Source organism: Heterodontus francisci, chromosome 6 (assembly GCF_036365525.1).
Source record: "Heterodontus francisci isolate sHetFra1 chromosome 6, sHetFra1.hap1, whole genome shotgun sequence".
NCBI classification, from domain to species: Eukaryota; Metazoa; Chordata; class Chondrichthyes; order Heterodontiformes; family Heterodontidae; genus Heterodontus; species Heterodontus francisci.
The window spans coordinates 115,941,282-115,966,826 of record NC_090376.1 but is presented as its reverse complement, the minus strand read 5'-3'; the positions used below and the strand labels follow the sequence as shown (position 1 = coordinate 115,966,826).

The following is a 25,545-nucleotide window of genomic DNA, read 5'->3' as shown; positions in this document are numbered from 1 at the left end:
GGCCCTTCGGCCCACTGCGTCCATGCCGACCATAATGCCTATCTATACTAATCCCACCTGCCTGCATTAATTCCATATCCCTCTATGCCTTGCTCATTCAAGTACCTGTCCAGATGCCTCTTAAATGTCGCTACTGTTCCTGCCTCCACTCCTCTGGCAGCTCATTCCAGATACCCACTATTCTTTGTGTGAAAAATTTACCCCTTCAATCCCCTTTAAACCTCCTCCCTCTCACCTTAAATCTATGCCCTCTAGTTTTAGTCACCCCTACCATGGGAAACAGACTCTGGCTATCTACTCTATCTATGCCTCTCATAATTTTATATACCTCTATCATGTCCCCTCTCAGCCTCCTTTGCTCCAGGGAAAACAGACCCAGCCTATCCAATCTCTATTTATAACTCAAGCCCTCCAAACCAGGCAACATCCTTGTGAATCTTTTCTGCACCCTCTCTAGCTTAATCACATCTTTCCTGTAGTGCGGCGACCAGAACTGCACACAGTACTCCAAGTGCGGTCTAACCAACGTTATGTACAACTGTAACATGACGTCCCGACTCTTGTACTCAATGCCTTGGCCAATGAAGGCTAGCATGCCATACGCCTTCTTCACCACCCTGTCTACCTGTGTTGCCACTTTCAGGGAACTATGTACTTGCACCCCAAGGTCTCTCTGCTCAAGAACACTGCCCAGGGCCCTGCTATTCACTGTATATGTCCTGCCCTGGTTTAACTTCCCAAAATGCAACACTTCACACTTGTCTGTGTTAAATTCCATTTACCAATCCCTTGCCCACTTTCCCAGTTGATCTATATCCCATTGTAACCTTAGACAACCTTCTTCACTGTCCATTATACCACCAGTTTTGTTGTCATCTACAAACTTACTAATCATGCCCCCTACATTCACATCCAAGTCATTAATATATATGACAAACAACAGAGGGCCCAGCACCGATCCCTGCGGCACACCACTGGTCACCGGCCTCCAATCTGAAAAACAATCCTCCACTGCCACCGTCTGCCTCCTATCATCAAGCCAATTTTGTATCCAATTGGCTCGCTCACCCTGGATCCCATGTGTTCGAACCTTCTGGACCAGCCTACCATGCGGGACCTTGTCAAAGGCCTTGCTAAAGTCCATGTAGACAACATCAATCGTCCTGCCCTCGTCAATCCTCTTGGTCACCTTCACAAAAAACTCAATCAAATTCGTGAGACGTGATTTCCCACGCACAAAGCCATGCTGACTATCCCGAATCAGACCATGCCTTTCCAAATGCATATAGATCCTGTCTCTCAGAATCCCTTCCAATAACTTTCCCACCATTGATGTAAGGCTCACTGGCCTGTAGTTCCCTCGCTTATCCCTGCTGCCCTTCTTAAATAAAGGAACAACATTAGCTATCCTCCAGTCTTCCGGTATCTCACCCGTGGCCAACGATGATACAAAAATCTCTGCCAGGGCCCCAGCAATCTCCTTCCTTGCTTCCCATAGCATCCTAGGATACACCTGGTCAGACCCTGAGGATTTATCCACCTTAATGCGCTTCAAAACTTCCAACACCTCCTCCTTTGTAATGTTGATATGCTCCAGGATATCGCTGTTCCCTCCCTTGAACTCACTAGCTTCCGTGACCTTCTCCACGGTAAATATAGACGAGAAGTATTCATTTAAGACCTCGTCCATTTCCTGTGGCTCCACATATAGGTTGCCACACTGATCCTTCAGGGCACCTACTCTCTCTCGCTACACTTTTACTCTTAATATACTTATAGAATCTTTTAGGATTCTCCTTTATCTTATCTGCCAGGGAAATCTCATGGCCCCTTTTCGCCTTCCTAATTTCCTTCTTTGTTTGTATTCCTTTCCTCTCGCAATAAATGATGATGTTCTATTAGCTTTCCTAATTACTTGCTGTACCTGCATACAACCTTTTGTGACTCATGCACTAGGACACCCAGATCCCTCTGCATCTCACAGCTCTGCAATCTCTCACCATTTAGATAATATGCTGCTTTCTTATTCTTCCTGCCAAAATAGACAATTTCACATTTTCTCACATTATACTCCATTTGCCAGGTCTTTTCTCACTCACTTAACCTATCTATATCCCTTTGTCGTCCCCTTATGTCCTCTTCACAACTTAATTTCCTACCTATCTTTGTGTCATCAGCAAATTTGGCAACTATACCTTCTGTCCTTTCATTCAAGTCATTTATATAAATTGTAAAAAGTTGAGGCCCCAGCACTGATCCCTGCGGCACACCACCCATTACATCCTGCCAACCAGAAATGACCCATTTATGCCTACTCTCTGTTTCCTGTTAGCTAGCCAATCTTCTATCCATGCCAATATGTTACCCCTACACCATAAGCTTTTATTTTCTGCGATATCCTTTGATGTGGCACCTTATCCCTTTCCAGTCTGAGACAAAATGGCAGGGGACATTGGGAACGGTGCCTCCTGCCCCCTGCCTCTGTGCCTGCCTCCAAGGGCAGAACAAAATTCTGCCCATTGTTCTTCATATCTGACTTCCCTTACAAGAAAGGTTCCTTTTAGTTTGATACATTTGAGACAATTAATTTTGGATATTTCCTTAAGCTTGTCAAGTAAAAGAAATATTGTCATTCACAAGTCCAAATATTAGATTAGCAACAAGAACAAAGCTTTGGAAGTCTCAAGGATCTACAGATGCAAAGAAAAAGAGAGTTTCATTTATATAGCACCTTTCATGATTACAGGATGTCCCAAAGCACTTTACAGCTAATGAAGTGCTTTTGAAGCATAATCACTGTTGTAGGAAACACAGCAGCCAGCCTCTACAAACTGCAGTGTGAAAATTGCCAGATCATTCGCTCTTTTGAATGAGCGATAGATATTGGTTAGAACACCAAAGATAACTCCTGTGCTGTTCCTTGAGATGTTATCATGGGATCGTCAACGTCCAACTGAGAGGGCAACCAGGGCCTCGGTTTAGCATTTCATCCAAAAGACGGCACTTCCAACAATGCAGCAATTCCAAATCACTGCCCAGGAGTGTCAGCCATGAAGAGACAATATAAATTAACGGGTGCAATTCTAAAGGCAGTGCAGGGACAGAGTGGCTTGGGGGTATACGTGCACAAATTATTGAAGGTGGCAGGGCAGGTTGAGAATGTGGTTAAAAAAGCATATGGGATCCTGGGCTTTATAAACAGAGGTATAGAATACAAAAGCAAGGAGGTTATGATGGACCTTTATGAAACACTAGTTCAGCCTCAACTGGAATATCGTCCAATTCTGGGCACCGCACATTCAGAAGGATGTGAAGGCTTTAGAGAGGGTAAAGAAAAGATTTACAAGGGATGAGGGCCTTCAGTTACATGGATAGATTGGAGAAGCTGGGTTGTTCTCCTTAGTGAAATGAAGGTTGAGAGGAGATTTGATAGAGGTGTGCAAAATCCTCAGGGGTCTAGACAGAGTAGATAGAGAGAAACTGTTCCCATTGGTGGAAGGGCGGAAAACCAGAGGACACGGATTTAAGTTGAGTAGCAAAAGAACTAACGGTGACATGAGGAAGGACTTTCTATGCAGCGGGCGGTTAGGATCTGGAATTCACCGCTAGAGAGTGCGGTGGAGGCAGATTCATTGTGGTTTTCAAAAGGGAATTGGATAAGTACCTGAAGAGAAAAGATTTGCAGAACTGCAGGGGTAGGGCAGGGGAGTGGGACTAGTTGAGTTGCTTTTGCAGAGAGCCAGCACAGACACGACAGGGTGAATGGTCTCCTTCTGTGCTATACCCATTCTATGATTCTGTAAGCCCTGGAGTGAATCTCAAACCCACAAACCTCTGACACTAAGGTGAAAATGCAGGAGCCTCGGCTGACACACAAAATCTAATCCAAAAAACATGCCTGCAACTAGCAGACAACTTGGATCCAGTCTCTATTTCCAGGTTTACTAATGAAGCATGATTTTCACCTTAACTGTAGTTGTTTGAGAAGCATATTACTTTGTAAATTTATGGTACATTTTTCAGCACAACTCAGATTTATCACTACAGTATTACTGTCAGCCAAGGTTTTCCTTGCAGAGGTTTTTGAAAATCTTCATTGTTTCTTGTAGTTGAAGCATTTGATGCATTTTTTAAATATTAATTTAATTTGACTTTTCTATTGGGAATGATGTTCAACACAATTTATAAAAAAGGCTTAGCAATTAATGGCACAGTGTGATCTGAAAACCTGCTTTGAAAGTTTTAGAAGCAGTTTCAAAATGCCAGAATTTTCCCAAAGAAAATTTCTAAAATGCAAAGTTAAAAATGTATATTCATAAAATCTGATGAATTATCGAAGGTATTAAATGTATGGAAGCCCTGTTGGCTTGAAAACGGTCCATATAATATCCAAGTTCTTCCTCATTCCTGCTTCCGCCGCCTTCCAATTTTCCAATTTCCTACTCTGATGTCAGATCCACTCATTCTGTTGCCTTTCTTGCTTGGCTTTGTACCTTCAAATCAATTGTCTGATCTTCTGCAGTTAAAAATCTCTCTCCCTCACCTTACAAATGCACCTACTGTCTGTCATTCTCATACAGGAAATACAAGCTAAAGAGTAATTAACTTCTTAATATAGTATGCTGCAATAATTCAGTTCAACTACAGTTGAACATCTGAAGTACTTTAGAATCCTCAAACTTACAAGTACTGAAGTGATAAAGAAGAGAAATAATGGGGGAAAACTGTCCTGTACATCTCACTTCATTCACGTATCTTGTTTTATGTCTGTCCAATTTTCAAGTGTACACTTTTAAAATAGTGAATGCTGAAGGTTTGCTTTGTTTCCGTTTACAGGTGTCAGCCATTTAAACCAAACACGATTGTTGACCCTTAATTCAGCTGGGCAAATGCCATCTTTGAGCCCAATGGGAATGAATGTGCTTGGTGGACAGCCTCTTTCTCATCATCTGACAAACCAAATGTCTTCTCCAAATTCCATTGGACCTAACATTCCCTCACATGGCCCTATGGGACCCAGTATGATATCTCATGGTCCCATGATGCCACATAGTACTTACGACGTATCAATGAATAATCCACAGATGTTACATCAAAGACGCATGGGTTTTCCACAAGGGCAACAAGTTTTTCCATCAGTGCAGTCACCACCTCATCAGGTTCCCTTTCCAACAAATGGCCCTGGCCCACAAGGAAGTTTTCCACCTGCAATAGCTTTTTCTGGGGAAGGAGGCCTGCTTAGCCGCCTGAATAACATTACTCGGCCTTCTTCAGACCAAAATCTTTGTAAGTCAGTGCCACCAGGTGTGCCAGACTCTTTTATTGCTATGGGAAGTAACATGCCTTCAGTCTACAGTGATCCAGAATTGCAGGATGTCATCCGTCCAAGTGCTTCTGGAATCCCTGAGTTTGACCTGTCTAGAATCATTCCATCAGAGAAGCCTAGCCAAACATTGCAGTATTTTCCCCATGGTGATGCTCAGGGTCGCAAGCAGTTGCAAGTTCCAAGCCCTGGTTTTTCACACGTGCAAGGATTGATGGGAGAACCAAATCCAGGCAGAATGGGATTACCGATTCCTAATGTGGGAGGACATAATGTTGTTGGAGTGCAGGAAATGGCCATGGGTAATCCTGCCTCTATGCCAGGCCATAATCCCATGAGACCACCTGGCTTTATGCATCAAAGCATGATGGGTCCTCAGTATCGGATAATGTCACTGCCACAAGGTGGTGTGCCCTCACAGATGAACAACCCAAATGCAATTATGATTCAAGGAAAAGAAAGGGTCCCTGGAAGTATGTACAGTCATCCTGGCTCAGTAGGGTCTCCTCAGCACAACATGATGATGTCACTACAAGGGATGGTGGGACCTCAGCAGAATATGATGATACCACCCCAAATGCGGCCTAGAGGTATGGCTGCTGATGTAGGCATGGAATTTAATCAAGGACCAGGCAATCCAGGGAATATGATGTTTTAGCTGCTTACAGATATTACAGTTGGAAAATTTGTCCTTATGCTGCCATACATACAGAGGTTTTTGAAATGCACTGGGATTTCTGTGCATGAACAAGACAAACTGATAATTGTTCATACAAAAGACAAAGCTTGAAAAAGTTTAGAATGTACAAGAGTCTTCAAAGTTAAATTTTCATTGCTCGGTCAGTGGTTTTTAGGTTTTTAATCATTTCTAGTGAACTTGGGTAGCATGTTTAGCTCCCACTTCTGAAAACTGCAGCCGTAATATGTGGATTGCAGTTTGTTACAAGTTGTACCTGTTTATGTTTACTTTTGTGGACTATTTCCCCAGAAATTTCTTCTCATTGTGTACTGTATTACATTGTAAAAGAGATTTCAACTGTGACTTCGTGTTTGAGGGAGGCGAGCATCATGATTTGCAAAGTATCAGTCTTGTTTATGTGTTCATGTTTGGTATACACCATTTAAAAAGAAAATTTTGCAACTTCAGTATATATTAAGCCAAATTACAATCTCTGATAGAAAAGTATTAACAAAAAAAGCACAAAAAGGCATTTATTGAGTAAAATAAAAATTTTCATTGTTCTGTACATTAGACAAACAATGGAAATTTTTATGAAAAGCTGTTTGTCCACTGGTACCTCTGCAACTTTCCTGACTTAGGAGGGAGTAGACAAATGATGCATCTTATTTTAAGCATTATCCCACATTGACAGTGAAGTGTTGGTGTATGTTTTCTGTTTTATGTTGTGCCATGATATCATGCAGTACTATGATTTTTATCCAATGCAATCATTTGTCATTTATAATAAACCCCAAGTAGCATTTTCTGTGGGAGTGGAAAGCAAATGTTAAAAATGCAGGTTTAGTTGAGACTTTTTTATTTTATCCTCCCCCATTATTATGTGTGCTCAGTGAACTTTGGTACAGAACCACTTTCCAGGGCTGTGGTGTTGGAAGAAAAATAAAATATATTGTTTCTTATAATAATGGTTGCCCCTATCTTTTGTGTTAATGTGTGATCAGACATTCAGTGGGTCTGACACATTAATTGTTAATATTCTATAGTCTGGATTGGGAAGTACAGCAGTATAATGATGCAATTATCATACATCGTATGTCCAAAAAACAACATTTTATCAACCTTTTGCATCCATCAATGTATTGAACAGTTTGAAAGTTCATTCAGCCTATTGATATCGTCTCTCTGATTGTTTTGAACCCCTTTCCTTTCCTCAGTTCAACTCTATTAAGAGACTTGCTCATCTTTCAGTTTCCGATGAAAGGTCTACAAACAAAATGTTAACTCCTTTTCAAATACTGACAGACCTCATCCAGGTCTTCTGTTTTCTGTTTTAGATGCCCAACATTTGTTGAACATTTTTCTTTCTAAGTTTCTAATTAATTATTGCAATAATACCTCATGATTCTGTCCAATAAAACACAAGCTCTGACACCATACAGAATGTGTCTCACTATCAAGATATTGGGTAGAATTTTAACATGATGCGCTGGGAGCAGGGCAGACAGGTAGCACATTGGAAGCCCAGAAATTCTGCAATGTGCCTGTAAATGTCTTTTTAATGCAGCCACTGCATTTGCATCTGACCTCTGGGTATCCTGGCCAATTGCCACGAGGAGGTGTGATGACGACACACATGGGTAGATTTCAGCTAAATAATTTTAAGGGAAGATGGCAGTTGAAGGATTGTGTAGCTGGGGTAACAGAGGAAGCAACTGCAGTAATGGATTTCCAACGTGGTAAGGCTGTGTCTCAGTTCACAGATGCCTTGCTAGACCTAATTGTAAGGCCATAGGTAAATACTCTTCCCTGCCGATAGAAGAAGCCTGCCTCAGAGAGTAAGATGGGGGTGGCTGGAGGTCACTGAGGAGGTTAGCAGTAGGAGTTGTTATGTAAGTGCTTCTATTTTCTGTTAAATATTTTGAGGACTTGTGTTTTAAAACTGAAAAGATTCCATGGATGTTTTTTTTTTACAAAGTTCACTGAAAGGACACTTGAGATGTTGTTTGAAAACAACCTTTGCTGGAAATCATGTGTTTTAAGCTCAATAAACAACAGAAACCTTGGTGACTTGGGGAAGATGTTTACAGAGAAGCCACATGTCAAGGTTTATGGAGGTCAGGAGGTTGACTTTCTGTTTGTGGTTTTGCTTCTGAGATATTGTTTTGGTTCAGTTGGGATGTGAACTGTTTTGAAGACAGTTGGTGTTTTGCCTGCCAAGAAAAAAAAACCCAGTTCATTTTGCCTGCACCTCTCCCAGAGACCCTGAGCAGGCCAGTGTGTCAGCTCCGCTTTCCTCCTGTCTTTGGGAAAACCCTGTGATTCAAGTGTGTGTTGGCTGAAACTCCTGATGTCACATATCCTGGACAACCTACCAGATGATTTCTCGACATCTCCAGGACGAATTGCTTCTGAAAAGATCCCAGTGACTCGTCACTGTATACCCGGATGCCAGACCAAAAGGGACAACCGACTTTCTTCCATATCTTCTCTTTTTTCTTCAAGAATTAGCAAGTATTTGGCCAAAGTATTCTTTTTTTTTAGGTTTTTTTTGTAACAGACCTCTGCAGAGAGAATCTCTGTATTTCTTTTCAGTGTGTGTGGGGAGAATTTAAGAAGGGAGCTTTCATATTTCAATCTGTGTGTTAATTCCTTGCTTCGTTACTGGATAAGTCTTGTTTGATGATAAACTGATAACTTTGCTGTTCATTAAAGAAACCTGGTTGAAGTATTTTATTCTGAGATAAAGAGTAGAGTATATGATTGACTGCATCTGTAACTGGGTAAATATTTAAATATATGTTGTGACCTGTGGAGAAGTGGAACTAGAAAAGGCTCCTCCCACCTCGGTCAAAGCAGAATGTGGTGCCATGCTCAAGGATAGCATGTTGGAAGTGGTTTAATGACCTAACCAGGGCAGGCAGCATGAATAAAATGGTACAGTCAACTACATCCTGATGTGCATATCATCCCAATTCCCTCAGTCTATCTTACTAAGTGTGCTCCTGCACAAGATTGCTCATACCAACCTTACAAGTGCAACCATCTCTCTCTGTCTTTGCATTTCCTCACATCTTCATCTGACGATCCACTGACGCTCACCTATCAATGTAAAATCATACCTATCCCCCACAGTGACCCTCAACAAATGTTATCCATCCATCCACCCAACATATTCCATCACTCTTCTTTCCCTCCTTGCAGGAGAAGAGAGCACAGAACACCAGGGAAAGGCAGAGAACCAGAGGTGGCCCTCCAGCCATCTCTATATTGACAGCTACAGAGGATGATGCACTGGAGATGAGCCGAGTCTCAATGTTCCTGGCCACAGAGATGGCGGGTTGAGACCCTCCAGCTACCTGGTGACAAAATTCAATGTCACACATATAACGCTCACTGATTTGATATCATCAGCCAGTGAAATATGATCAGGCACACAATGATAAGGCCTTCTAAGCATGAAATTTCTAATTCATGTCTATTATCTCCTACAGGCCATTCAAGCATCCTGCAGGAGGTGGTGCAAGAGAAAGAAGACTCTTCAGTTAAGGTCTCAGAAATATTTAGGAGACAGTGATCATAGTATCATAGGGTTTAGTTTAGCTATGGATTAATAAGGAGCAATCAAAAGAAAAACGAATTAATCGGGGGTGGGCAAATTTCAGTGGGGTGAGAACGCATCTGGCCTAGCTAAATTGGAATCAAAAATTGGCAAGAAAAACTGTAACGGAACAATGGGCTGTCTTTAAAGAGGGCGGCACAGTGACGCAGTGGTTAGCACCGCAGCCTCACAGCTCCAGCGACCTGGATTCAGTTCTGGGTACTGCCTGTGCGGAGTTTGCAAGTTCTCTCTGTGACTGCGTGGGTTTCCTCCGGGTGCTCTGGTTTCCTCCCACAGTCAAAGACATGCAGGTTGATAGGTAAATTGGCCATTGTAAATTGCCCCTAGTGTAGGTAGGTGGTAGGGGAATTGAGGAAAGGTGGGGGTGTGGTAGGAATATGGGATTAATGTAGGATTAGTATAAATGGGTGGTTGATGCTCGGCACAGACTCAGTGGGCCGAAGGGCCTGTTTCAGTGCTGTATCTCTAAAATAAATAAAAAAATAAAAGGTATCACAAACAAAGCCAGAGCTTCCTGGATGACAAAAGAGGGAGTAAGGTGAAGCAGAAAAAGGGTGCGTATGACAGTTATCAGGTCACTAATACAAATGAGAACCAAGCTGAATATAGAAAATTCAGATGGGAGGTGAAAAATGAAATAAAAGAAGCAAAGAGACAGTATGAGAAAAGACTGACAGCCAACATAAAAAGGAATTCAAAAGTCTTCCATAGACATATAAATAGAAAAAAGTCTGGTCAAGGAAGAGTGAGGCAAATTAGGGACCAAAAAGGGGATTTACACATGAGGCAGAAGGCATGACTGAGGTACTAAATGAATACTTTGCATCTGTCTTTACCAAGGAAGAAGATGTTGCCAAAGTCATGGTGAAAGAGGAGGTAGTTGAGACACTGGATGGGCTAAATATTGATAAAGAGAAGAAATTGGAAAGGCTGGCTGTACTTAAAGTACTCACCAGGATCAGTTGAGTTGCATCCGAGAATATTGAGAGAAGTAAAAGTGGAAATTGTGGAGGCACTGGTCGTAACCTCCTTAGATATAGGGGTAGTGCCAGAGAATTGGAGAATTGCAAATGTTACACCCTTGTTCCAAAATGTATGTAGAGATAAACCCATCAACTGCAGGCCAATCAGTTTAACCTCGGTGGTGGGAAAACTTTTAGAAACAATAATCTGGGACAAAATTAACAAATCACTTGAACAAATATAGATTAATTAGGGAAAATACTAGTTCAGCTTGAACTGGAGTATTGTGTCCAATTCTAGGCAATGCACTTTAGGAAGGATGTGAAGGCATTAGAGCGGATGCAGAAAAAATTTACAAGAATGGTTTCAAGGATGAAGGACTTTAGTTATGTGGATAGATTGGAGAAACTAGGGCTGTTCTCCTTCGAGAAGCGAAGGTTGAGAGAAGCTTTGATCAGATAGGGAGAAATTGTTTCCACCGGCAGAAGGGTCGAGAACCAGGGGACACAAAGTGTGATGGAGGCAAATTCAATTGTGACTTTCAAAAGGGAATTGGATGATTATCTGAAAAGAAAGAATTTGCAGGGCTTTGGGGAAAAGGCGGGGGAGTGAGACTCGGTGAGTTGCTCTTGCAGTGAGCCAGCACAGATGTGAGGGCTGAGTGGCCTCCCTCTATGCTATAACCATTCTGTGATTCCATAATCGCCCTTGTGCATTCCCTGTCTTCTGTGTGCTTTTGTCCATCCTAGTGTTCTGACGAGTTGCTACCTCTGTGGCTGCAGCATGGCTGGTGGAAGGCTGCGACTTTCAGTGGAGGAGAATGGAGGTGGCTTTGGAGAACGACCTTGAGCAACTCTGGGTCCAAAAGGCCTGCCTTCAGACTGCACCAGAGCCAGTTTGGGTTGGCTGGCTGACAGGCAATAGCAAGGGCATTGGCAAAGTGACTGGGATGGGATCACAAATACTGTCATCCTGAGAGAAGACAGCAGGCTCATGCTCCATGGAGCCAATGCCATTCTCCTGGGGTGGTGCCTCAGCAATCATGGTAATGTGCTGTAATATCCCAAAAGCTTCTTTGAGCACTGGTATCCGCAGCCATGATGGCAGCAAGCTGAGATTCTGAATTACTGGCCTGGGCTTGCGTGGCAGCAAGCTGAGATTTCATGAGAACAAATTGACCTTACGTGACATGAGTTTGAGCAGCCTGTTACAGACAGGTGGAAAATTATAGGGGTGGTTTCCCTTTTTCACCTCTCAACTGACTGCAGAAAGTGTTTTGATTAGAATTGAGTTTTAACCCTTAAACATTTTAATAGTCGATAAACAGACAGAGGGCAGGTTTTCTCATAGGTTTAAAGAAAGATAAATGTTTATTAAGCAATACCCAAAAATATTTTCAACCTCACACACATACACAAGAAAAAATAGAGATTAAAAGATAGCATGCATTTAGGTCTGATGGTTTTAAAAAGAGTTTGTTATGAAACCTTGTTTATTTACCCAGGAGGAAAATTTAAATGGTGTAGACCCCATTTTTCTTTTTCTGGTTCACTGAAGCCAAACTTGGAAAGTTTCAGTTGGACGGATGCTTTGCTGCAGACTTCTTTGGTTAAATCTCAGGCACAGTCTGATGGTGAAAAATCCTGTTATGCTCTCTCAGATATGGAGTTTCAAAGATCATCTTTTGTCTCTGCCTCGGAATAGTTTTAAAATGGTATTCAGGCAGGGTCTTCTTCGTTGCTGGAATAAATTTCTCTCAGCTGCCTGGCTTCTGGCTTTCTGCCTTTCTCGCTTAGTAATGTGTCTTATTAAAATCTCCTTATCTGGGATTTGGTTTCTGTCAGGTGACCAAGGTTTCACTCTCATTGTGTTTTCATAAATGGTTTGATGGTGTGGCCATTGTTAGACAATGGATTTCAATGTTGCTCATCTCTATGCCATCTTGTTACAGTGGTGCTTTTTACATCTATTATCCTGAGTTTGAGTCTGCAGACTCTGGGCTGGATTTGAAAGGCCACCTTGAGATGGGGTCAGAGGTGGGGGGCCCATAGCATCGGAATGGGAGGCGGGGGCAGAGGGCCCATTGCCACCCCCATCGCCAAGCAATTTTGCCGGGGACAGGATAGGCCAACGATGGCCACTTAAGGGCTTCTTCCCCCCTCCACTGGGATTTAACCAACAGTGGGGGGTGCCTCTGCCACACGGGGAGGACAACTTGTAATATAAAGTGCCCTCCCTGCGAACTTGGGGAGGGGGCCCCTCCTCCATGGGCAAAACCTCCACCTCCATGGACCTCCTATCACCTGCACTTCACATCCACCCTCCACCCCCCCCCCCCCCCCCCCCCACCACTCTCCAACCGCCGCACCCTAGCTGGGACCTTCCCAACAGGCCCAACAACCCTGCCTCACTTACCTGAGGTCCAGGGTTCCAGTGCTGGGCCTGAGTCCAAGGCCTCTGCACTACCGGCAGTGGCCACCGTTCCCGGTGGAGCAGCCGATACTGCTGAGCTGCCAGCCTTGTAATTGTCTGGCAGCTCTTGGACGCAGGATCCCATCCCTTTAAAGGGACGGGGATCCCGGCACTGGACACTTTAGCTCTGAAAAAAAGGGAGTATTGTGCCAGGGTGAGGGGATACATGAAAAGACTGAGGTAGGGATCTGCCCTCCTTTTCAGCCTGCGCTGGAGCCCCGCCAGCTAACAAAATCCAGCTCTCTTTGTCCACAAAGTCATTTTTAGCCCAACTGGTTGAAAAAGGTAGCCATTAACATTGAATGGTCCATTAGTATTTCTAATGTTTTCTTCAACAATTGACCAGACAAGATATCTGGTTCACAGTTCCAGTAGTTACCATGTATATTCACAGTACAGAAGAGGGCACCTGACGTCTTATTCCATTTTGTTTTGCAGCAGAATTGTCCATTTTGGAGTTCAGTTCCTCAGTTCATTTTATACTTCATAATTACTCCTTTGTGTGAGTGTAACAATCCACCACGGGATTTAGACTTTTGGTTGAAACTGCTTGTGTTGCAATGGAAGCTGAAACATCTGCCAGCAGAGGCTGCATCATTGTTGAGTCCACAAATGTATTGATAGAGTTGGCCACTGTTGTTAAAGAGATGGATGTTTCCTTTTTACTTGAGTATTGCCGAAAACAGTTGATGCTGAGAGGTTCAATACATTTATTTCTTCCTTCAGCAAAGCAAACAATTTAAAAGTGGAATAAGCACCAGATAGCCTATGGCACATATTAGCACTGTACTGATTTTCAAAATGCAAAATGTTTCCTTTTATACCCTCCAACATGTAGCAGACTTGAAATTGCCTCTTTCCCTTGATCAAATTCCTACTGCCACCCAATCTCACATGGCACTTCCTATTCAGTAATTTTCCATTGCTTCCAGACTGCTCCAGAGCCCAAGTTATTCTGTAGTCTTTGTCCCTTATCTGTCTGTTGTCACCTTCTATCTGTCTGATTTTTATATGAAAATTACAAATAGGCAGTTGCATTTCAATAACCATTTTGTTTTTCAACTCTTATCACCAAGGGTCTTCTGTGGATAGATGTTCAAGATCCAGGGACAATGTCTTGTTCACTGCATTACAGTTCAATTAAACAGACATATTGTCTTGAAGTCTGATTTCTATTACATAACTAACATAAGATAACTTTTAACCTCCCTGCTGCCTCTCTGCCTCTTCTTTTACCCCATGTTCCAGTAGTTCCATGCTTTGACAGGCTCCAGCTCTGCACAGACCTCTCTGCCAAGTTGGTCCTGGACTCTTCTATACTCCTAAACATTTAATGCAGGCTTTCTGCCAGGCTTCCCAATACGCCAAGCCTTTTCTTATGTACAACCATCATCCATCTTCTGTTACCCGGTCCATTGAAGTCCTCATCCTGAGTCCTCTGCAGCAGAACTCATATGCTAACTCCCCTTCTGGTGAGCTGACACCTGCGCTATCCTTGCCCCCTGCCCCGGCTGCAGCGCCCATGTGCCTGGTGTCTCACTACATGTAGATACCACATCTAATCTATCCTCTAAAATACGCAGTATCTGAGCTGCTGGCTCCAAGTGTGAAATCAGCTAATTGTGTATCATCATTATCATTGTCCTCCCATTGCCTAACCAGGTAGCACTTCTTAGGTATTTGAAAAGAAAAAGGTCCAAGTGTAAGATTGTGGTGAGAGGCGAGGTGAAAGTGAGAAGTGCATGGTTATACCAACTGTAGCTTTGCAATCAAAAGAAATTGTGGAAAGAAGAGGAAGTGGGATGTGTGAAAAAGGATTAGGTATGAGGATACCATCCGTTTCAATGGATTCAGTCCCACCACTGGCCTCTGCTTCAGCAATAAAGGCCATTGCAGTCTTGTCCATTGGGGATAGAACATGCAAATACACCTCTCCTGAAACCAGTTAGTTCCTTCCAACAAGTGTATCCTGAAGAAGAATTGGAGGAAAGAAATGATATTCCTAATTTGCATTTTATATGTCTACAACCATGTTTTACCAAAACGCTTCAATGAAATGGACTTGAAAGCCTACATTTTCCAAGTAAGCACTGTAATATTATTTGCTGCTTTGATATGTGAACTATTGTAAGATTCACAGGACTACAAGTAATATCCAAAGAAAATGTGGGTTTTCATTATAACCTAACTAGAACATATTTATAAACAGTTACTGCACGAGCCACATCAAAAAACATCTCACTCTGTTGGGCTACACCCACAACTCTCTGGTCATGTGTGATGTAACATCAATTCCTCCAGTGACCTTTACTTACAGCTTCTTAAAGTGGTCTGCTCTTAAGCTTGTCCCAAAACATCCCCCTTTTTTCCAAAGAAAGAAACATATTTACAATAATCAATGATGTTGTGGTTCGAACTAACTACACATAACTAACATTATTTACAGGTAAGTAAGTTTTTTTTTTGTTTTTTTTTAGAGATACAACACTGAAACAGGCCCTTCGGCCCACCGAGTCTGTGCCGACCATCAACCACCCATTTATACTAATCCTACACTAGTTCCATATTCCTACCACATCCGCACCTGTCCCTATATTTCCCTACCACCTACCTATACTAGGGGCAATTGCTAATGGCCAATTTACCTATCAACCTGCAAGTCTTTGGCTTGTGGGAGGAAACCGGAGCACACCCACGCAGACACAGGGAGAACTTGCAAACTCCACACAGGCAGCACCCAGAATTGAACCCGGGTCGCTGGAGCTGTGAGGCTGCGATGCTAACCACTGCGCCACTGTGCCGCCCTAACACTCTCTAAAACATAGAGGAGGTTTACTTATTTGTCCCGATCTTGTTATCGTGAACCTCTTCCCAGAGCTGAGCACGTCTTAATGATTCCTCTGAGACTTTGGTTACCCAGAACTCTGGTTAGCATGTTCTTCCTCTGTGCTCGTAGCCTCTGCATGTTCATCTTCAGACTTTGTCTATGAATGGTTCCACGATGCCACAGGGTTGTTACATGTAGTATTGTCATATGGCTCTCTGAGTTGACCTCGTTTCTGTCTGAGAATCGCACCATTGGGTGTCAGGACCTTGTACGATTTCGCATATCCTCACAGTCTCTGCAGGATACCAAGATCCCAATGCATGATTAAGGACACTGACCTTCGATCCTACTCGCAATCAAGCCAATTCTGGTTCTGCTTGCCTGTCATATGATGCCTTCGTCTACCCTTGTTTAGAAAGAAGTATATCATTTACTGTGGAAAACATAGAGAGATGATGACTGGGTAGGGTAGTTCTTACCTGCCTTCCAAACATCAACCCTGCAGGTGATGGTAGGCCCATGCCCAATGGAATAACTCGGAATTGCAGCACTGCAACCTTGAAATCTTCTCCTGTCTGCCTAAACTTTAAAATTAGCAATTTGATGGTGCGCACCATGCATCTAGCCATGCTGTTGCACTTTGGATAATATGGTGATGATATCATGTGACCGACTCCCTACCTGGCACCCGTCTTGGAATGGACTTCCTGCATATTGTGGCCCATTATTGGAGATAATTTCTTCTGGCACACCAAATAGACTGAACAGAGCACTGACTGAATCAGCAGTCATGCAGTTGACATTTCTCTTTGCTGCCTGATGATCGAAAACTTGGTGAAGTAATCATAACAAGGAGGAAATCATCACCTGAACGTGAAATAAATCTATGCCGATCTTCGCCCATGGATTTGAAGGTGTTTTATGTGGGATCAACGGTTCCTTCTGTTGATTTGGCTGACAGCTTTGACATGCCTCACAGGATTTCACCTCCATCTCCAACATCACTGCTGATTCCTGGCAAATAGACTGTCTATCTCGCAAAGCATCTGGTAAGTTCTATTCCTAAATTCTCTTGATGCAGTTGGGTTAGAACACAGGGCTTCGGGTATCAGGACTTGTTTCCCTTTGAAAATCACTCCTTGTGATATACCGTGCTTGTCCCAATACGGCCAGAAACAGCATAGACTTTTGGTTATTTCTTGTATGGTGTCAGGCCATCCTTCCACAATCATCTTCCACAACAGCCATAGGGTAGGGTAACGTGCCATCTCATCTCTTAGTTGCTCACATTTGTGGGTTCCAAAACTCATGAAGTTGAACTTCAGGACATCCTCAATCTCAGTGTCCACACTGTGGACATACAAATCGAGCGAGACATCTGCATTTTATTCAGATTAGACAACCTGCTCAGGGTGTCCAATGTGACCATTTTTTTGCCCAGTTTATATTGGACGCCATGATCGTAGCCCTGGATGTTCGCCAAAAGTCTCTGCAACTGCGGAAGAGCACTCATGAACGGTTTACACCATATGGTTTCAAGTGGCTTTGGATCAGTATCCATGGTAAAATGTTTTCCAAACAAGTTGGTGTGAAACCTAGCAATACCAAAAACCAGAGCTAAGGTTTCACGTCCGATGTTTGAGTAATTGGGACCTGTTTGCGGTAAACTCTTCGACACAAAGGCAATTGGCTAACCTTCCTGCATGGTGCAGGCACCTAATCCCTTCTGGGATTGTGACCTTGAGCATGGTCTCTTTGGTTGTGTCGTAATACTGTAACACTCTGTCTTGACTTGGCAGAGCTAACTTTAAGAACTCAAACACCTGCTGATAGTCTTTCTGCCACAAGTAAGGAGTATCTTTAAGCAGCAGATCCCTAAGCAGTGCTGCTCGCTCAGCGAAATTGCAGATGTACAGGGCCAAAAAGTTGAATAGCCCTAGACACCGCTGTAGGTCTTCCTGGTCCTGAAGAGGTTGGCATGGCTCTGACATCTTCGATCTTATATGGGTCTGGGTGTATTCCTGTGGTGGAATATATCGACCCAAAGCAGTTGATGTGCCCAACAATGACCTGACACTTCATGTTATTAAACACAAGGTCCTCACAATGAGCAGCCAGTATTATCAAATGCAAGTTTCGGTCATGCTCCGGTATAGTCCACCCCCACCATCACCACAATATCATCGCCTATACAGATACAGCCTGGGGCATTTTCTGTTATCCTGTCCATGTATTGTTGAAAAATGTCCTGGCTGATGCACAGACCAAACAGTAACCATCTGAAGCAGTATCTCCTGAATCGTGTTTTGAAAGTTCTGAGTAGTTGGGACCTCTTGGCTAAGTGGACACACCAGTAGCCATGCTTTGCATCAAGCTTTGAAAAATACTTAGCACCAATAAACTCAGGATTCAGCTCCTCCAGAGTCAGGATCTCTAGTTTCAGATCTCTAGCCAACTCAATGCACTCTGTATTGCAAGCTTCTGCACCTTTTGATGCATTACTGACTTCATATATTGTGACGATTCGTAAATCTTGGCATACTGAAAGTCCTGTGACAGTTGTGTCTACACTAGAAAACATTTGTGGTAGCCATTTGGAGCTTCCATAGCTGCACTAAGGTTATCATTCCAATACATTTGATTGGAGAACTATTGTAGGCAGTCAACCTAGCATGGTGGGTCATACAATAGATTCCCAATTCTTTAAGTACATGTTCTTCAGTATACAGATGGGCAGAACATTTACACTTGCTCCAGTGTCAATTTTTACTTTGAGCTTATCCTTGTCACACTTCTGCAGACATATAATCCCGATCATCGCAAATGCCTGAGATTGCGTTATATCATTAATATATTGATCCAAATTAACTATGTGAAATGCTTGCTTGCTGTTTGCATGAGTGCATTCTGCATCCGTAACCTCCCTCGCAATCTGTCTCGCTGCTGACCTGATGTACCTACTTGGGCTATTGTGTGTTGGAATACCCTTTTAGAACAAAGAACAAAGAACAGTACAGCACAGGAACACGCCATTCAGCCCTCCAAGCCTGCACCGATCATGATGCCTGTCTAAACTAAAACCTTCTGCACTTCTGGGGTCCATATCCCTCTATTCCCATCCTATTCATGTATTTGTCAAGATATCTCTTAAACGTCGCTATCGTACCTGCTTCCACCACCTCCCCCGGCAGCAAGTTCCAGGCACTCACCACCCTCTGTGTAAAAAACTTGTCTCGCACATCCCCTCTAAACTTTGCCCCTCGCATCTTAAACCTATGTCCCCTAGTAATTGACTCTTCCACCCTGGGAAAAAGCTTCTGACTATCCACTCTGTCCATGCCACTCATAATTTTGTAAACCTCTATCATGTCGCCCCTCCACCTCCGTCAGTGCAGTGAAAACAATCCAAGTTTATCCAACCTCTCCTCATAGCTAATGCCCTCCAGACCAGGCAACATCCTGGTAAACCTCTTCTGTACCCTCTCCAAAGCCTCCACATCCTTCTGGTAGTGTGGCGACCAGAATTGCACGCAATATTCTAAGTGTGGCCTAACTAAAGTTCTGTACAGCTGCAGCATGACTTGCCAATTTTTATACTCTATGCCCCGACCGATGAAGACAAGCATGCCGTATGACTTCTTGACTACCTTATCCATCTGCGTTGCCACTTTCAGTGACCTGTGGACCTGTCAATACTCCTAAGGGTTCTGCCATTTACTGTATACTTCCCACCTTTATTAGATCTTCCAAAATGCATTACCTCACATTTGTCCGGATTAACCTCCATCTGCCATTTCTCCGCCCAAGTCTCCAACCGATCTATATCCTGCTGTATCCTCTGACAATCCTCATCACTATCCGCAACTCCACCAACCTTTGTGTCGTCCGCAAACTTACTAATCAGACCAGCTACATTTTCCTCCAAATCATTTATATATACTACAAACAGCAAAGATCCCAGCACTGATCCCTGCGGAACACCACGAGTCACATCCCTCCATTCAGAAAAGCACCCTTCCACTGCTACCCTCTGTCTTCTATGACCGATCCAGTTCTGTATCCATCTTGCCAGCTCACCTCTGATCCTGTGTGATTTCACCTTTTGTACCAGTCTGCCATTTTGTTGTGTTTGCCATTCTGTCTTGCAGAAGAAAGAGCGGGGGCTTGAGGCCCTTACTTACCTGGAGTGGCGCAGACAGACCTGGAAGGAGGCTGATCCACAGCGGGACCTGAAAGGGAAAGAGCAGGGCTCGAGGCCCTTACTGACCTGGAGACCAGAGCGGCGGCAGGCTCTGTCTGTGTCTCCGCACGCTGAAGTTCAAAAGAGGAAAAAAAGACTTACAGTGACATCACAGGAAATCTGTAAGCTGATTGGTTGGATAAGTAACAGCTGTTAGTGTATTTAAATAGCTTAAAAAAAGGTTAAGTTTTTTTTTGAAAATGGACCTCAAAACCTACTGTAGAAGTGACAAGGTGAGTACTACCATAGTGTGTTTTTTTAAATTAGCGTAATTTATTAAGGACTTTAGATTGTAGTGGGTAGTGTTTGGAGTAGAACAAGGCCCCTACTGTAATTAGTATTTTTTAAAGGGAGTAACTAAGTAATCGAAAGGTAAGTCATGGCAGGAGAGCTCGCAGCCGTGATATGCTCCTCCTGCGCTATGTGGGAAATCAGGGATGCTTCCAGTGTCCCTGACGACCATGTGTGAAGGAAGTGTATCCATCTGCAGCTACTGGCTACCCACATTACGGAGCTAGAGCTGCGGGTAGATTCACTGTGGAGCATCCGCAATGCTGAGAACATCATGGATAGCACATTTAGCGAGGTGGTCACACCGCAACTAATGGCTGCACAGGCAGAAATGGGATGGGTGACCACCAGGTGGAGTAGTAGGTGCAGGCAGGTGGAGCAGGAGTCCCCTGTGGCCAGACCCCTCCAAACAGATATATAACTTTGAATACTGTTGGGGGGGGGTGGGGGTGGCCTCCCGAGGAAAGCAGCAACGGCCAAGTTCGTGGCACCACGAATGGCTCTGCTGCACAGGAGGGAGAGCCATAGTGATAGGAGATTCAATTGTAACGGGAACAGACAGGCGTTTGCTTCTCTCTCCACAGATGCTGCCAGACCTGCTGAGTATTTCCAGCATTTCTTGTTTTTATTTCAGATTTCCAGCATCCGCAGTATTTTGCTTTTATTATCTGATATTGGAGCGCCTGATCTGCCACTGAATTTGCAGGATCTTGCAGAGGCACCGCTAGTGATTATCTCATCAGGGCTTTGAGATGTCTGCTATACAATGTCCATGTTTCTGATGCATACCGGAGTAACACTGTGGCCCTGTAGACCATGAGCTTTGGTGCCAGGTTTGAGGTCATTGTCGTCAAACACTCTTTTCCTCAGAGGACCGAAGGCTGTGCTGGCACACTGGAGGCAATGCTGAGTTTCATCGTTGATGTCTGCCCTTCCTGAGAGGAGACGCCAGGTATGGAAAGTGATCCACATTATCCAATGGTTCACCGTGGATCTTGATAGTCAGAGGGCAGTGGGGAGCAGGCTAGTCGAGGACCTTTGTCTTCCGGATGTTTAGCTTAAGGCCCATTCTTTCATACGCCTCCGTGAACGCATCGACAACGGTTTGAAGCTCAGCCTCCGAGCGTGTGCACACACAAGCGTCATCAACATACTGCAGCTTGATGACAGAGCTTGGTTCTGGACTGGAGATGATGTAGGTTAAATAGTTTGCCGCTCATCCTGTAGAGTAGATCTACTCCAGCAGGGAGCTTCAGGTCAGTGAGGTGGAGTGTTGTGGCGAGGAAGGTGGAAAAGAACTTGGTGTGATGACACAGCCTTGCTTTACCCCACTTTACACTCGGATTGGGTCAGTGGCAGATCTGTTGGCAAGGATTACAGCTTGCATGTCGTCATGTAACAGGCGGCAGAAGGTGACGAATTTCTCCGGACAGTCAAATTTGAGGAGGATGTTTTATAGTCCCTCCCAGTTGTTAGAGTTTGTGAGGTCAAAGAAGGCCATGTATAAAGGCTGCTGCTGCTCCCTATATTTTTCTTGGAACTGTCTTCGTGTGGAGACCATGTCCACTGTGCCTCTTGATGGACAGAATCCACATTGTGATTTCAGTAGGAGCTCTTCAGCCACGGGAGGAAGCAGTTGAGAAGGACTCTTGCGTTGGCCTTCCCTGTGGCGGACAGCAGAGATACCCCACTGTATTTACCATAGTTCCTGCACACGTGGTCGCCCAAGAAACATGAAGTGTCTTGGCGTTCCCACATGGCGAATGAATTACAAGCAACACGTTGCATATACCCATCCATGATTGTTTAGTTTGTTTAGTTTGTTTAGAGATACAGCACTGAAACAGGCCCTTCGGCCCACCGAGTCTGTGCCGACCATCAACCACCCATTTATACTAATCCTACACTAATCCCATATTCCTACCACATCCCCACCTGTCCCTATATATTTCCCTACCACCTACCTATACTAGGGGAAATTTATAATGGTCAATTAACCTATCAACCTGCAAGTCTTTGGCATGTGGGAGGAAACCGGAGCACCCGGAGGAAACCCACGCAGACACAGGGAGAACTTGCAAACTCCACACAGGCAGTACCCAGAATTGAACCCGGGTCGCTGGAGCTGTGAGGCTGCGGTGCTAACCACTGCGCCACTGAAAAGAAAAACTCTATTCCCTCATTTTGAACCTATCTGATACCTTGTGTAAATGATTAATTTTAATTAATGCCTCTAGCCCTGCTCTGTGCTACTACTCTTAGCAATTGACTCACTGTTATGTTCACCCTGATTGAGGTCATTAATTTCGCGGCTGCTAATTTGAAAAACTGCCTTTGTTTCGGGAGAGAAATACTCACCAATCATTCATTTTCCCACTTTCCTGTGACGTCATTCCTTGATTTTTTTTCTTGGTTTCCTCTGTGCTCCCTCTCTCCTTCCGCAGTGGTGAACCAGTTTAAGTGTGCTGTGGTGAACCAATTAGAGGGCACTGTGGTGACTCAGTCAGTGTGCACTATGTTGATTGAGTGGCATAGTACAAAGGTGAATATGTTAGAGTGAATTGTTCTTCATGTGTTAGAGTGTGCTGTGGTGAGCTAGTCAGTATATTGTGGTGAACCATTTAGAGCAGAGGTTCTCACCAATTTGCTCCTGAGGTCTCCTTCCCATTTTATAAAAATTCCATGGACCCCCCCCTGTAATGCAACACAACTATGTTTACTGTATAAAAATTAGCTAATTAAATGTATATATTATCATGGACCTGCAATTATTTTTCTCCTCGGATTAAAAAAAAGTGTTTGCCTTTAAGACTGTTAAAAACAGTACACATTTAAGGCAAAAGAACTTCTGGAGACACAAGGTGTCACAGCTGCATTGTTGTTACCATGGGCAACAGGAGAGAGGAGGTCACATGCTGTAATGAGTCCACTTGACTGTGTGTGGAACTGGCAGAAGCTGGCCAAAACCAATTCGTTCTGAGAGACCTTCTAGCGAGGCGAACTGAAGAAAAGGAGCTGTTTTATTCACTCTCAGAAAAATTCTACAAGGCGCTACAAGCCAAGTTAATTCCACGAGTAAAGAAGAAATTATATGTATTGCTGTGCTCATCGTTCAAAGAACTGTTTAATACTTGCTACAGCCAAAGAGTTGAATCTTCTGGAATCTGAAAGACTATTTTTATCAGATCCATATGAAGACTGCAAGTGACCTTCAACTATTTTCACATTAGAAGACTTCATCCACCAGGAATGTAATCTACAAAGACTTTCTTATATCATTTATTCTTAAGAGACAGATAATTTTAAAAACACCACTTTTAAAACTGATTAACTGTTAGTTTTTGATTGTATGGGCTGGATTTTACGCTTCCTCAGCGGGTTGGATGGTGGGGTGGGGATGGCGTAAAATTGAGCGGGAGGCTCCGGGAGGCCTACCCGCCCCACTCCCACCTGCAGTCAACTTTACGGTGGTCGGGCAGGGGGGGAAGCGGCCCACCCGCCCGGGGCCAATCAAAGCCCTTAAGTGGCCACTTAACAGTCACTTAAGGGTCCTCGCCCGCCTCCACGGGTATTTTACCCATGGCAAGCGGGCATGCTGGGGACGTGAAAGGCCAACCAGCAATAGCTGCCAGCCTTTCCACGCGCCGGGGGGGGGGGGAGGCCATGGCAGTCGGGCACATGGTGCCCGATTGAGGGCTGCCCCCGCCTCCCAACCCACCCCCGGGACCCAAGTCCCCTTCCCCCAAACGACCACTCCAGCCTTACCAGGGAAGGACCGATCTCCCTAGTGAGGCACGCCCAAGTTACCTTGTCTCCTGGCTCCATCTGGTCAGCTGGGCTGCAGTCCCAGCAATGGCCACCGCTCCCGGTGGCATGGCTGGGACTAAGAACTGCCAGCCCGTTGATTGGCCGGCAGCTCAATGAAGCGGGACCTCCTCCCTCAAGCAGGTGGAAGTCCCACCTCGGGACAATTAAAGCCCGGGGACCCGTAAAATGTTGGACGGATCCCCAGACTAGGCGGAAGCAGGTTTGCCACCGACTTTTACGTCAGTGGCGAATTTCCGTCCGCCTAAGGTAAAATCCAGACCTATGTGTGTGAATAGGGGGAGTTAGATTAAAATAAGAAGTAATAAGCTCTTTAGACATGGGTTTATCTTAATAGTGCTTAAGATCTAGCTTTTTCATAAATGGTTAATTGTCATTGTCTAAAGAGACCTGGTTTGGTCTGTTTCATTCTGAGGTTACTAGAGTGTTTAATTTGGCTGTTTTCTGATTGGGTGTGAAAGCTTAATAATATACTGCGACCAGTGGAGTGATGGAACTGAATTGACATTGCATTGCTCCCGCCACGGTCATAACAGTATTTAATTGGGTCGGCTCGTTCCGGGATCAGCATCAAATTAATTGGGGGGCTCGCATTTAGAATCATATTAATTACTCGTCTCTGGGATAAAATATAAATTGGGGTCTTGCGTCTGGCATCATATTGATTGCTCTCGCGTCTGGCATCATATTAATTGGAAACTCAATTGTTGGGATCCAAATCGAACGCCAATTTTAAAAAAATGGATCCAGGTTTCTTGTGTAATAAGGAACAGTCTATACCATTGTAATGGCATTGGCAGTTGCAGCACAGTTTCTGGCAAAAGTGAATGTATCCCTCAGTGGCTTGATAACTTTAACTAAGAATAAACTAAAAGAATTGGTGGTAAAATTGGGGTTAAAATTGAAATCAGGTGCCAAAAAAGCAGTGATAATTGACCGAATAGCCCAACACTGGAATTAGAAGAAGAGGAGGAACAAGAAGGTAGTAAATCAAAGTGTAATGCAGTTAGAAATGAAAAAACTGGAGCTTCAACAGGAAAAAGAAAAAGCAAAAGCAATAAGAAAACTTGAGGCTGAAAAAGAATTATGAAAACCTGAACTTGAAAAAGAGGAAAGGCAGAAAGACAGGAAATTTAGGCTAAAAGAGATGGAACGAAGACAAAGGGGTGGTTTTGACTCCAGGGAAAATTCAGGTCAGGAAGAATCTGAATTCAGCCCTGGATCCAGCAAAAAGCTGTTTAAATTTATACAAGCTTTTCCTAAGTTTTGAGGAAAGGGATGTAGAGGCATTTTTCATATCTTT

At 43.9% G+C, this 25,545-nt stretch overlaps 1 protein-coding gene across 1 annotated transcript in view; it reads left to right on the top strand.

Moving 5' to 3' along the window:
* The window catches only part of bcl9 (BCL9 transcription coactivator), a 310,905-nt gene extending 304,873 nt beyond the window's left edge, over positions 1-6,032 (top strand). Inside the window, exon 10 of the mRNA XM_068032915.1 lies at positions 4,837-6,032. Within this exon, the coding sequence (XP_067889016.1) occupies positions 4,837-5,981 (1,145 nt within the window). The 3' untranslated portion in view covers positions 5,982-6,032. The remainder of the gene's footprint in view (positions 1-4,836) is intronic.
* The last annotated feature ends 19,513 nt before the right edge of the window (positions 6,033-25,545 follow it).